The sequence below is a fragment of the Mastomys coucha genome, unplaced genomic scaffold, assembly GCF_008632895.1.
Source record: "Mastomys coucha isolate ucsf_1 unplaced genomic scaffold, UCSF_Mcou_1 pScaffold10, whole genome shotgun sequence".
Lineage (NCBI taxonomy): Eukaryota > Metazoa > Chordata > Mammalia > Rodentia > Muridae > Mastomys > Mastomys coucha.
Window position 1 is genome coordinate 885,865 of NW_022196892.1, and position 14,327 is coordinate 900,191.

The window sequence follows — 14,327 nt, forward strand, 5'->3', positions numbered from 1 at the left end:
CATCCTAAAATTTTGGTCTGGCTGCTATATAGTTTTCTGTCTTCTCCAAACACAATACAAAACAAAGCAAAAACATTTATTTCTAACTGATATTAACAAGTAGCATTGGAATTTTTTTTTATCAAAGCATCCTCTGTTTCCATCCTGCTTGTACACACACACACACACACACACACACACACACACACACAGACTGGGGTGTAGGGTAAATGCTTGCCTAGTGTACACCAGGCCCTGAGCTTGAGCCATACCCTGAAATCAAAGCCATTGTATATATGTATATAGGTCAAAGGTAGGATTTAGGAGCCTTTGCAATCAATTGCCATTAATTCAGTACTTACTAGGCTTCTGCTACATGTCATGTGTAGCATTTTTTTTTTTTTTAAGCACTTTAGGAAGACACATGGGTAGGAAAGCCACACAGAGTAAGGGTACTGAATTAGTCAGAAGAGTCCAGTTCTGATGCCACAGCACCACAGGATAATTATGAATACCAAGGGTATAGTGTGTATCCCACAAACTCAGAGATATTGATTTAAGCAGTCTTTGACAAAAATAAGTGAGGTGGAGGAGATATGCTTAGCCTGATTTAAAGAACAAGGTATATGTATTTGCTGAAGCATCACACAACACACCATTACTCTGTACAGGCTTTATATTCTTTTGTCAGTTAAATGAAATTTAAAACCTATAATGGCAGAGACAGGATAGTAGCAAAAGCAATGTTACCCACAAGTAAGGGGCAGTAATGAAGGCCCCTCGAGGGCACAGATACCCTCCCGTGAAGGCTGACACAAACCCAGATGTGTGCTGCTTCATTTATAAGGCCCTTCATGAGTTCACTTTGTAAGAAGTCTTTCTCCATCCACAGTGTACCAGGGTGCAGCCTTTTCTTGCTTCCAGTTGTTTCCACAGGATCATTTTTCTTTTTGCTTGGCATAAGCAGAGTTGACAAACATGACACTGCACACTTGCATGGAACTCGGCATTCAGCTCACATATTTCTTAAGTTGTATTCTGGTTTAGAGATCAGCCAGGAAAAAGATATATACCCCAGGGCATATATTTCCATGCTAATGTGTTTCTGGGCTCTTTTAAATACATGAGGAGGACAAGTACCTGGAGAATCTGCACAGGGAACCCATAGATATGTTCCCATTGGCTGCCCCAGGATCATCACTAAGTGTAGTTTATACCAGATTCAGAAATGGAATGAAGATGATTGAGTAGGACAAATGATATATGAGACTAAATCTAATTAATATCTGACACTAGCTCAGCTTCTCATTTAGAGAAAAGTCCTACAGTCTTCTCTAAGGAGAGGACAGAAAACATCTTATTCTTCAGTAATGCTTCCACCTCCTATTTATAAGGTATAGATGTTGTTCATTGATCTCATGTATTGAATGCATCTGGGCTCAACTTCTTTGAGAATTTCTGTTTTAGCTCTATCTGTTACATGCATGAGAAATTAGCTTCCTAAGAATGAACTGAACAGCCCCATTCTCCCTTTGCTTGGTCAAGGAACTACTGAAAACCCACACAGCAGTTGAATGAACTTTGTCAGAGGCAGCAAAGAGGTCATCGTCCATTTTCACATTCCAGGCATCTGTTCATCTGCTTCTCAGAAGAACCAATACAAAATACTTTTGACTTAACTTTGTATATATATTATATTAAAAAAATCTCTTGAACTGTTTGTTTATTGGGCCCAGAAACATTTGTGTGTTAAATATTCAGTCATGCCCTAGTGCCAGGGACATCAATAGAGTGTGCCTGATTAACTGTAGCACAGCATATGTATGCTAAAGACGATGATTTCCCCGAGGAGCCTGCACTTCCTTTGTTAAGCTACATTTCTTAGAAGGCCATGCAGATGGGCATTTGGACAATAATTTCTGGATGCACAGAATGGATGGCTCTTGCTGAGCTGTAATTTTGAGAAAGATAATTTTAATGACTCTTGAGGGCCACTGACATAGAGCAGATGGGACCCAGGCTCTTTGAATCACAACTTTCATGTTGAATGAGTTAGGATAGAACTTTGTAAAACAGGATGATCATATTTATCTAAAGAAAAGACATCTATAACATTCTTAACAGTTCTGTAACAAAATGCATCTGCAAAATTCCAAGTTTACCTTTAATGGCAAACTTGAACTGTAGTCTGGCCAGTGGAAGTTTTCATTTTGGCCACTATTTTAAATATGCTAATTGACAACCCCTTTCAGCTAGACACCAGGGCTGGCTAGCAGCTGAGCTAGTAGAGATAATGTTTATGTTGTTGAAGAAAGAGCATAGCCATATAGTCTCAAAAAAGAAAACTTAATTTCTTCTTTAATGATAACAAGATTGGCCATTCCAATGTATCTTAGATGATTTCATAACAACTATTTCCAAAGAGTACTTCTACTTCTTGGCTACTATAGGAAACTTTCAAAGTAATAATATAGTTCTCTGTGGATGCCTTAGTGACTTACACTTCTTTTTACTAGTGTGTAAACGAAAGTGAGAGGTCCTTAGCAAGCACCTAACCTTCATCCTGTCTGACACTGGGCTGAGCCAGTTATTTCTGTTATAGTATTATGATTTTGCTGGGAAGTAGTGACTGAATGGGGTAGGAAAGTAGAATTAAATATCCACTGGACAAGTAATAAGGTCCAAAACATAGCGCATTTTCCAACAAGATAGATTTGATAGTCTCTTAACTCATAGCACTTAAAAAAGTTCTTACAGAAAGTCCCGTTTAAAACCAAACACTGATCTGCAAAGATGTATATAGCTCCTACCAAAAATGGTAGAAATTTGTCTTTTAAGTACAGAACTGGCTTATGCTTTCTTTACCTCCAATACAACAATTCACAGTCTAGTGGAAGGGATGAAGAGACCTTTGACTTTTTCAGAAGTGCCTCAGTAATAATAAAGATATGCTGATATGAACAGGCCAAAAGGATTATTCACACAGAATAAATATTAGATTTGTCTGGCAGGTTATTCTGGAGAGTACATTACATCGTAATACAGGAAAAAAAAATGTGAGGCAATATATTAAAATGTCCTTCCATTTTTCCTAGTGCATATACTGACATTTGAAAGTTTTCAAAGACTACACAGAAACATAAAATGTCACATGTGGATCAAAGATTCATTTCATTATGATGTGTGAATGAGCTAATCAAGGGAATATAGAGGTGAGTAACTTATAGCATAACCCAGAAACCTATTCTATTAGGAGACAGTATGAAGGGAAATAACTAAATTACTGAATGCAAAACAATAACAACAACAACAACAACAACAACAACAACAACAAAAACCCTCTAAGTACCAATACCAGGAAAGAACAAATCCAGGTTCAACAAATGTTTACACATATGTTCCTTGTAGGCTTCCATGCAGTGGATGAAAAGAAGATATCAAAGATTTCTCACCTAATCTGAATGTGACAGAGAGCCAGCCTATATTTATTTGTGTCCCAAATGGATATTCCAGGGGCCAAATGTTGCAATCTGAATTGTACAGGCTGAGGAGGTGGCTTTGAAGCCATAGACATCAGTATGTGTTCTATAGCCATAGTTGAGGTATTGGAAAGGGACAGTACTATAGGTCTAGATAAAATTAAATTAGGGGAATAATGAAACATTAATTTAAAGCTAGTTCAACTTGTATGCCAGGTGCATCTACTAGTCATGTTGGGAATAATGATGAAACGCCAAATGGCCTTTCAGATGCTGTGACAGTGTGACAAGCCCTTTGTTTTAACAGCTTTCCTCATTTTACATGGTAGTTTCAATTTTATAGCTCATCATGAAATATATTTCTGTAATGTGCTTTTCAAATAAAAGGTACAACTTCAAATTAATTGAGCACTAGCACATCAGTACACACGACAGCCTGGGGAATAAGACACACACCAAGCAGAGAGTACGAGAGGATATTCTAAACTCACACTGTTAAGTGGGGCTCTCCCAGTGTGATCTCTGATGTGAGTTAATTAATTAAGCTAGCAGCACCTTAAATGATGAAGACAATATATTACTGGAACCTTACTTTAATTAGTCTTTACTATAAAAGTATACTTTTCTTTTATAATAATAAAACAGTGTGATTCTACTTGGTTTATATGTTACTGAATTTGAACAAATTTATCTTTAAATATCACTCATTTGTCAAATAAAGTACTTCAATTATTGGGGATACATTTCAAGTATATAAGTAATATAATTACTACCTGTTCATATAATAAAATATTAATGTTTTTTATCTATATGCTATTCTAAGGATATAACATTCTTGAACAATGTAACTCACAATAGCATGTTATCTAAAGTAATCTTACTTAAAATTTGGAGATGTATATAAAATAGACACGGCAAAACATAATTCAATTTCCTATGGCCTATACAATAAATAAATAAATACATAAATAAATAAGAGAAGTTATCCTGCACGAAAATATGATACCCTCCGAGCAAACAACCAAAGAAGGAAATCAATTTTGTAGTTACACTTATGTAAATGAATGTAGTCCAGTTTTTAATTTTTTATTAAAGATATTAACATTTTAATATCTTGGTTTGTGTATTGTTTATATCTCTGACTCCATAATATGGATAGGCTTCTGTTCCTTCCTTGATGGCACTCACTCCTAAGAAATTCTAGTGAGCCAGGCAGGTGTTAGCAATGAGATAGTCCCACCAGAGACTCAAGCCATATGCCACTGGCCACACAGGCAGGGCTGGCACAGGGTGAGCAGATTGCTATGCAGTCAGAGCTTGGGAAGTGGGGAATACATGATGAATTACTTCCATTTCATAGTTATTAATAAATATATTTTATATAATAAACACTGAATGGCATCAGAAGCAGAAAAGATAATAGAAAAAGAAAGCACATAAAACAATCAAATTCAAACACACAGAGCTGAGTCTTCACTTCTTCAAAGAACTTGACTGCTTGAGGCTTATGTGTCATCCAAACAGAGGAGCTAAGTTCTCATGACAAGCTCCCTCCACAGCACTTCCCAAGAAAACCACTCTCATTGCGTCCCAGGGAATTGCTATTTCTCATCTGCCAGGAAATTTCCAGTATTACAGTAAGTCTTCTTGGTGTAGGTAAGAAAGACGGTACTGAGTACCCCTTGGAAAGATGTCGCCTCTCCCTTGTATGTAAGGAGTGCTTGGAATTGGCTGACCAGTTTGCCCAAGTAATACCTTAGAGGTAATGATGTGAGACGGAGACCTTATTAGGTGCATAAGATGGAAGTCTATTTTCTAATTTTTACAGCTTAATGATTTCAGAGACAAAAGACAGAGGTATGTCTAATACCAATGTTAACATAGTGGCATGAAATGAACTATATTTGACATCAGGTGTTACTTCAGCACACACAGAACCCAGGACATTATATAGAAAGGATCCTCATATATTTTGTTGACAAACTTCATTAAAAGGCATAAACCCTATAATTACTGCTAAAGCTGTAAGCTATGCCCCCATATTTTCAGCTGGCTCTGATGTGGTAGGTGTGGACCTAATCTACAATGCACAATCCGCAGGGAATTCTCACATGCTATAGCTATTTCAAGTTTCTAAGCACACATCCGAGTTTTTCTAATTATTTCTATATCAAAGTGTTTGCACATCTTTTCTTGAACTTTAACTTGGCTACGTGCTTTTAAAATATGTTTCTCCAGCACATACAAATTACCATCATTAAGAATAAAGATAAATATATTTATAATGCTGGAGAGATAGGTAAAATACTTGTGTGCCAAGCAGAAAGAACTGGATTTGTGCCCTAGAGCTCAGTTAAAAAGCTGGGTGAGGCAGCTCCCGGGAAGGTGCAGACAGGCCTGCCAGCAATAGCCTACTTGGTGAGCCCCAGTGTGAGATCATCCCTCAGGAAGAAAAAGTGGAAATGACACCCGAGGCCTCCACATACATGTACACAAGTGCACTAAACATACAGGGACTACAAATACACACACATGCACATACATTGAAGAAACACACCCCTCCCAAATTCACTTTGCCTAGAGATGAAGCCATAGTATTTAGTTTTTAAACAAGTGTTGCTAAGCCAAATTCTGGTGTCAACAAATTTATAAGCAAACTTTTTATCAGTTCACTGCCTTACAACATATTTATATTCTAAGCAATTCCAGACAAACACCTCCGTAAGGAGAGTCCCAGTACTAATTCATGATTCATTATCTAAACTTTAATTGGCACAACTCTTGCAATTCTGAGACCATATGGAAAATAACGAGTCCTAATAGGTCTAAGGTGAGAAGATGGCAGGGAGGAAGGAGCCAGCAATGTGTCAATTCCAAATGCTTAGCAACCACAGCACAGCCTCCCCACAGACCCTGAGACAGGGTTGTCAGCTTTGCAGTGGTCTTGCTATCATGTACTCAACTATAAATTATTTCTGATTCTGTGAGGCAAAGTTTAAAATGAAAAAATATAAAAACTGAAAAACTGGCTTCCATAATTAAACATGAAATTGGCTGTTAATAATAAGAAAGCCCACAAATTTTGAGTTACCATAACAACCGGATGGAACTGTTGACTGACACAGCAATCTGCTGTGTTTTTATAAATAGCAATTGATCCCCCTCTTTCATCCTGACACGCTTAATGCTCACTGGCAGGAATGGGACAACGCTTTAAGCCTATTTTACTCATCAAGTTGTGTACCTCTTCGCTGCTGTCACTGCCATAAAAGTTGCCTTCCAACTCGGGGTCTCCCTTGGTCACTTGGCTGTCCTCTTGTGGGTCCAGAATAAATGGGCACCCCTTGGGGGACATATCATGACTCTTCCCATGAGGCGCTGATCTCGGTCTAGATGAAAAGGTAAAAATGTCCTTGGGAGCCATCTGGGTTTCCTCTGCCTGGTCAGGTTCACTGTCCTTGCTAGTTTCTAGCCACAGGTGCGAGGCAGTGTAGGAGTCCCCATCTAGGAGCAAGGACGGACTTCTCCATGCTGGGTCGGAGGTCAGGCCACCACTCTCAGGAAATATCCACTCATCTGACATTAAGAAAGATGATAACAATAGAGGTGTTCCATTAAGTGTTCTTTCAGCAGGTGGTTAGGTAACATTTCTTGTTGAGACAGAGGTTTATCAAATAAGGCAGAAGCCAGGAGAGGCAGTTTTTCCACCATCTTGTGTCTTGCTAAACAGTTACCCACAGAACAGTGCCCACAGCCACAGGCAACTCATTTACACTTCCTCTCCATTTGAGTTGAAACCCTGGCCAGGAAATTTGTAAGTCTGAAATAATTATCACCTGTCTTGCAGCAAGTTCTTTATAGCACAACCTCATTAATTTGACATCCAGTGAGGGAAGTTGTCCAAATTTAAAAGGATTTGAGTTACTAATACCTCCCTTTTTACCACAGGAAGACAGAGTACAGTACATAGCAAGCTTTTTAAAACAGACCATCTGGTCATTGTGTGAGTTACACATCAAGGAGAACATGGAAGGATGACTGACGGTCTGTTCCTCTGCCTCTTGTTGATTGAAATAATTCTCAGACTACACTGAGCAGATACTGCAAACAACTCTAGATCCACAGACATGCTGCTATTTGAAATACAACTGTATATTTAATTTTAGAAGGTACTTTGATATAATTTTTCGCTCTTATTTGTTATTTTTTATAATTCTGTATATGACTGGTAAGAAAAAATTATCAACTGTTAAAAAAAAAGTTTATCTTTTCTATCACACTGAAGTAGGTTTTATAACTATGATATAGGCAGTGTGAGAGGACAGTGTTTATAGGAAATGCAATTAAAGGCAATGCTTCCTTCCTTTACAAAGACTGCAGGAGAAAACCGAGTGTTTCCCCACCTTAGCCCTTTCCTTGAATGCACTTTCTCCATGTACTGTTTCACTGATGGGCTTTCACCTGCTCTGCACAGCCGTGCAGTGGGGGGTGGAGTGATTTATGCCTGACCCTTTAATCTATTAGTTATGGCCATAATGAAAGTAACTGTGGGACACTTAAGATTTGCCTACTATAAAGTCTACACTATAAAAGGAAGGCCCAGAAACCTCTTACAAAAACACTTATGGCACAAATGGAGAATAGTTCAAAACTGCATGCATCAGGTACTTACCATGGACCACTGTACACAAAATGTCCGGGTGCTAAAGGGGTTGATAAAATATGCTAGAGAGAGAGAGATCTTTTCAGGTCCATGACCAGAGCAGGCTGGATCTGCTTTATCTCCCACCACCTGCCCAGTGGCACGTGTGGTCTGAGTCAGTGTGGACAGGTAAAATGGACAGGTTGACTATTTGGGGCTTTGTAAACCTACTGAGTGCTCTGAAACAGTGTCTTCAACCCTAGATTGTATAAATTAGCTTTTAGGTTGCAAAATATTTCCTAACAGTAAAAGGGCTCTGAATATGCAACAGTCACAAACTATTTCAAAATACAATGTACAACGAATCCCAGGTGTTCCTGATGGGGGTCCCCATCATCTTTCCCCCATTCAGCTATTTTACTGCAGCTGAATGAATACCAAGTACACCACACACACCATCACACTACAAATGCTATCTGAAACACCCGGGGCTGGAGACTGCTGGGAGTTGTAGTCTTTTTACTGGACACAGAGAGTTTTCTGCTCACTCTTCTTTCCTTCCTTCCTTCCTTCCTTCCTTCCTTCCTTCCTTCCTTCCTTCCTTCCTTCCTTCCTTCCTTCCTCTTCTCTTCTCTCTTTCCTTCTTTGATTTTGTTTTTGAGACAGTATTTCTCTGGGTAGCCCTGGCTGTCCTGGAACTCACTGTGCATACCAGTCTGAAATACAACTCACAGGTCCACTTCTGTCTCTGGAAGACTAGAATTAGGGATGTGTGCCACCATGTCTGGCCTCAGAATGTATAATTTCAAAATTACTGTTTTAGTTGCTGGCTCGAGTTCAACAATAAGAACAATAAAAATCACTGAATGAAATGTGGCTTAGGGTTGAGCAGAGTTTCCAGTAATTGATAAAAGAGGCCTTTCATGCTGTCCATAGTGACCATGCCATTTGTAAAGTGTCTTCCTTTTGATTAAACAGCCACAACTCCCAGAACAAAAGTAACTAATTTCCATGTTGTTTTTGATGATTCTTGTTTCTCTGACCTGTTGATCCCAGAAGCAACTGACCATAAGAGATGTGTGTTAGTGACCTGGCATTCTCCATCCCAGCAGACACCCTACTACCCGGGCTCGTTGTAGCAGTGGCTTGCTGTAGGCTGAGAAAGAAACATTTTCATCTCCTTCCCCTTTCCTTGTTCTGTTCTGTAAGCACATGGCCCATGCCAGGGTCTGAGTCTTATGCTAGGGGCCCCTTCTGCAGGTTTTCTGGAAATACGGCCTGTATTGTCCTCGGTTTGCTTAACTCTTTGTTCTTATAAATACTATCTATCTATGTGAAATACCACTTGCAGCATTGTTATAAATATAAATATAAAAATATCAGCATTGATGATTATAAATATATATATATATATCAAGTAATTATTTGAAATTAATTTCTTCTGAAATTTTGTTGTCACACATTTGATTTGTATGCATGGCATATATATATATATATATATATATATATATATATATATATATATACCTGATATTTTATAAAAATGCCATGGGCAGAGCCTAAGGCTGAAAGTGGTCATAAAAGCCAGTGTGCTATGTTATGTACATAGACGTGTGACGCAAAGGAGCAGAAAGGATTCTGGGATCTTCACTCTTCAACTAGACAATTTTGCATGACCTACTTGCCAAACATTATTAACTGTCAAAAAGTCAGAGTAAGAGGACTGCTTTACACCAACATAATACTAAATATCTTACTACCACAAGCTTTTCTGGAATCTGTATTTTTACCTCAAGTATTTCCATATCAATTGTAATGAATAATTTGGTGTGTTTTCTTAGAGAAATATGTAAATTACCCTGTAATCACAATATTGCAGCAAACAAGATAAATGCAAGAATGATCACCTAAACATCTAATTAGTTTTTCTACACAGTCAGATTTATGCTAGAGACACTAATTGCGCCTAACATTTTAATGAAGGTTTCAACACTGCATAAATAAGACTGACAAACTACAAACAATTTCCATTTATTTTCCTTTTTCCCTTGCTCAAAAACAATTTGCCTTTGTAAAAGTAGCAAACACCTGCTAGGCAAGATATGTCGATGGGCTCGCACTCTCCATTTACACTGAGGATAGGGACAAGGACATGAGAGGATGGGCCTGAGGGAGGTCGGGCAAGGCTTAATGTTTTAAAGTTTCATTTTTGAATGGGACAGCGGGGTATTAGAATACTCTGTCATTCATTCAAGTTGGACATAATATTGAGGGTAAAAGGAAGACTTACAAAATATGATAAATTTCAAAAAATAATTGTATCATCATCTTTTGAAATGACTGCGTTTGAAATATTTGGGCTATAGTAGTCTAAATCAAGGGCTCTGTGGAGACATACTAGGGCATATTCCAAGCTACCCATAATACAAGAGTTAAGCCACATGGGCAGGTCATTTGTCTGGCTAAGGGATCAAGTCTCAGGAAGGCTGGAGCACACACCCCTTGGGAGATAAGTCTAACTTAAACCACATGATAAAGACAGGGGGAATAGTTAAGGATTTAATGACATAATGCACTTTTCCTTCCCAGAATGCCCATGCCCGAACACTGTGAAACTGCCCATTCCCCCTTGGGTGACCTTCATGGTGGCTTAACTCAAACATTACAGCTTTCTTCCTTCTCTTTTTAATTCTCTTCCACAGAAAAGCTGCTGAGATTTATGTCTTGTCTGTCTTGCAGCTTTTCTTTCAAACTCTAATAAAACTGTTTCTAAGTTCCCAACTGAGTGTGTTCTTAAATCCTTTTATTCACAAAATGATGAACCTCAAGAGGGAACTCCAATTTCCTGGGTCACAGGTGACAATGGTGGTAGAACTCTCCAAAATTTTCAGTAATATTTGGCATAATTATATTTTGTGAATACTAAGGATGCCAACCTGGTTGTTCAGGAGACAGGGGTTCTGGAGTGCTGGCTCTCACTGGCTCTGTCCTCAGCTCTGTGATACTGTTGAGGGCCATGGCGACTTCTTCACTCCTGTTATTTCCTGAGGAACTACCTTTATTGAAAAAGATATTTCCACTCTGTTATTTTATTGATATTTACAAAACGTTGTTTTTGAATGGTATTATTAATTGTGTATATTTTTTCATTCAGTTATTTAAAAGCACATGAGTGTCACTGCAGTTAATGAGCATTTTTAAAAATAGGTGAATGTTTTATAATAATCTCTGTTGTATTTTTGTAGAGCTTTACCTTAAAGTACTTTGATATTTGCACAGGGACATTTTAGATTTAACTTTTATAGTTTTATAATAAAAAGAATTTCAAAACCCATATAATTTTAAAGGGGTCTTATATTTTTGCTTGGGTTTCATAGAAGAATTACATTATAATTCTTTTAAAACAAGCTCTTTCCTTTATCACTGTAAGAAGATAGATATGAGTATTATCACAAAATTAGTTCTTCTACCTGTCCTTAATAAAAATAACATAAAACCTGGCAGATTGAATCTTAAAGTTTGGGGAAATAGTGCTAACAGATCTATTCATGACATCCCTGGGTTGTATTCAAGACAGACTCACAGATGTCCATAAATCGCGATGAACATGCCTCCAATCCCATCTTTAAAGGGATAGCTTAAGCTGTGACTTACATTTCTCTAATGTTTAAGTGTGGAAGTATTTATGTTTGAAACTGCATGGTATCACATGCAAAGAATCCAAAGGGAGATACAACAGTGTAACAATAGTTCTGAAATAGCCTGCTTTAAAAGAAAAGATATACATGAAATCTGGAAAATGATAATAAAGCTCGATTTGGGTAAAGACTTGAGGCAGGAATTTCCTTTTTCACCTTTGAGTCCTTTTAAAGAACAATAGCAGCAGCAGTTTAAGCTGTCTGCAGCCCTGGGAGTGAAGGGAGGATCTGGCATTTCTGGGTGGCTGTCTATTGAGTCTTGCTCTTCTCTGTTAGGGTAGACTCTGGAGCAATACTTCTGCAGAACATTTGATTTCCATAATCCCCGTAGAACAGACATTTATATTTTAAATGAATTGGCTGATAATGCTTTGAAATTTACAACCTGCAGAGAGATCCCACTGCCCTGAATAGAACACAGATGTGAGATAGGATTGAAATTGTGCCGTACCACAGCGCGCCTCTGTGCTGTCTCCGCTGCTGCTTTTTAGCCGCCGTCTCCTTCTGTTGCTACCCTTATCTGCTGATGGTTCTTGAGGGGGATGTGAGTGTGGAATAGGTAGACTGGCTGGGACATTTCCATATCAAAGAACAAAAGTCAGAACAGGAAATATATTGATTGAAATAATACAATAAATATATTTATCACCATAATGAGAATATTTATCTATCATTTTGAAATAATTTCATGCTATATAAAAGATACAACTTAGTCCTTTACAGAAAATAGGTGTTCATTCCTATTTCAACAGTAGAATTTCTATATGAGTGATAAATTTCATCCAAAGAATAAGATTTATAATATTTATAGAGGGCTACATGAAGTGTGATTGATATTATTCATATAACATGCTATATTAAAAAGTATAAAAAAATGAAGTTGATAGAAAATTTCCTTTCTCTGTAAAAAGGAAGTCTAATGGAGCAAGGAGTTTTCCAAACAAGTCTGGTAAGGTAAGATAAATACTGGAAAAGAATTCTGAAATATAATTTGGTATTTAAATAATAATCATAGCAGCTAATATTTACAAAGTCTATCCTTTCTTGGTTCTTGTCATTGGCACCTGACCATGACTTTGAGGAACCTACCATTTGTCACCACAACCAGGGCCTGGCATAATGCTTGACTTGTTTTAAAGAGGAAGAAACTAAGGTTTCAAGAATGATGAACTTGGAACCAGACTTCAGAGAGTTATTGGAGAACTGGACTGCATGTCTATGATACTCATTTCCTCAGACCAAGTGCCATCATAATTTCTAACACAAGCAAACTTAACTCAAATGTTCCCTGCTCCTCATTCACCAAAGTCAGGCTGAAAAGGACAGAACATTATAAAACAACTTTAAGTCTTGCGTTCTGTTCTCAATTTTTCTAATAGATTCAAGCCGCAAATCACTTTACTTCTGTGTTAGATTTGAGCTCTCAATCTGAAAGACCAGTCTTCCTACAGAGCTGCCTATTTTTTGTTTTTGTTTACATCAATGAGATCAAAATAAACAGTATCCTGTAAACAGAAATTGAAATCAGAAAAATAAACATAGAGTTTCTAAATGATAACACTAATGAGATGCTATTTTACTTTGGCATCACTGTCAGAAATCAAATCCAGGACATTGTAGCTATTTAAAATCACACAATAAACAAAAGGACAGAGAAGACAAGATGATGCATGTATAAACTTTCTAAATGTATTTCAACAGTCACTATGCTTTTTATTATTAAATGGCCATTTTCTGGACTTAGCTCACCCTGAACCCTGCTCCACTCATCTCAATAAGAACCTCTCTCCCTGCTTTCTGCTGGCCCTTAATTTCTAGTGACTCCTGCTTACCAGGAAGAGGTGCGGTCTGCTTCGTAGGGCGAGTACTTCCTTTCTCCCCTTGCTGTTCAGACTGAGGTGTCAGCAAGGCTGACAAGTCCGCACTGTTAACACGCTTCTCTTCTGCAGGCTGCTGGCACAACTGGCTATTCTTGTACCCAATGGATCTTACTGTCTGTAAGGAAAAGGAAGTAATATGTATGTTTAAAGATACAGGAACTGTATTTACTTTCAGTAAAATCTATCTAGTCAAAAACGTGGACAAATAAGCTAGGAAAAAAAACCCAGAGGAACTGCCTCTAAAAGGTGATGGAAAGGGAACTTAGAGAATCCTACAAATGGAAGGACATGGACAACATGGGACAGAGTAGCAGGGAGGCAGGTCTCCTAGACACAAATTTAAATACCCTGTGAGCTATGCCTGCCTGCAACAGGTAGAGGTGAGTAAGGATCACCCAACATGTCAAAGAACCAAAGGAAGTTAAAAATAAAAAGCAGACCACTTGAGAATCTGTGCATTGTGTGGTTCCTGATCTAATCCAACCTTTTTGTCAGAGATGGCAAAATATGTTCATAAAGTTTTGCCTATAACAACATGTTTAATAAAAGGACTACAAAAATTTTTAACTATGTTGACATGACAGAAAAAAAAATTGAAGTCTTTTAAGATCCAAAATTCCTGTTGAAAATTTATAAGCCTACTTCAGGC

At 37.8% G+C, this 14,327-nt stretch overlaps 1 protein-coding gene across 9 annotated transcripts in view; it reads right to left on the reverse strand.

The window, feature by feature from the left end:
- CUNH3orf67 (chromosome unknown C3orf67 homolog) overlaps positions 1 to 14,327 on the reverse strand; it is a 231,407-nt gene that overhangs the window by 84,305 nt on the left and 132,775 nt on the right. For 8 of the 9 annotated variants that reach the window (XM_031344479.1, XM_031344473.1, XM_031344516.1 and 5 more), the window contains 4 exons: positions 13,631 to 13,793; positions 12,250 to 12,366; positions 11,037 to 11,156; positions 6,703 to 7,034 (listed from right to left, as the gene is read on the reverse strand). In XM_031344479.1, coding sequence (XP_031200339.1) covers positions 6,703 to 7,034; positions 11,037 to 11,156; positions 12,250 to 12,366; positions 13,631 to 13,793 — 732 coding nt within the window. The remainder of the gene's footprint in view (positions 1 to 6,702; positions 7,035 to 11,036; positions 11,157 to 12,249; positions 12,367 to 13,630; positions 13,794 to 14,327) is intronic. The other variant, XM_031344530.1, reaches the window with a different exon arrangement.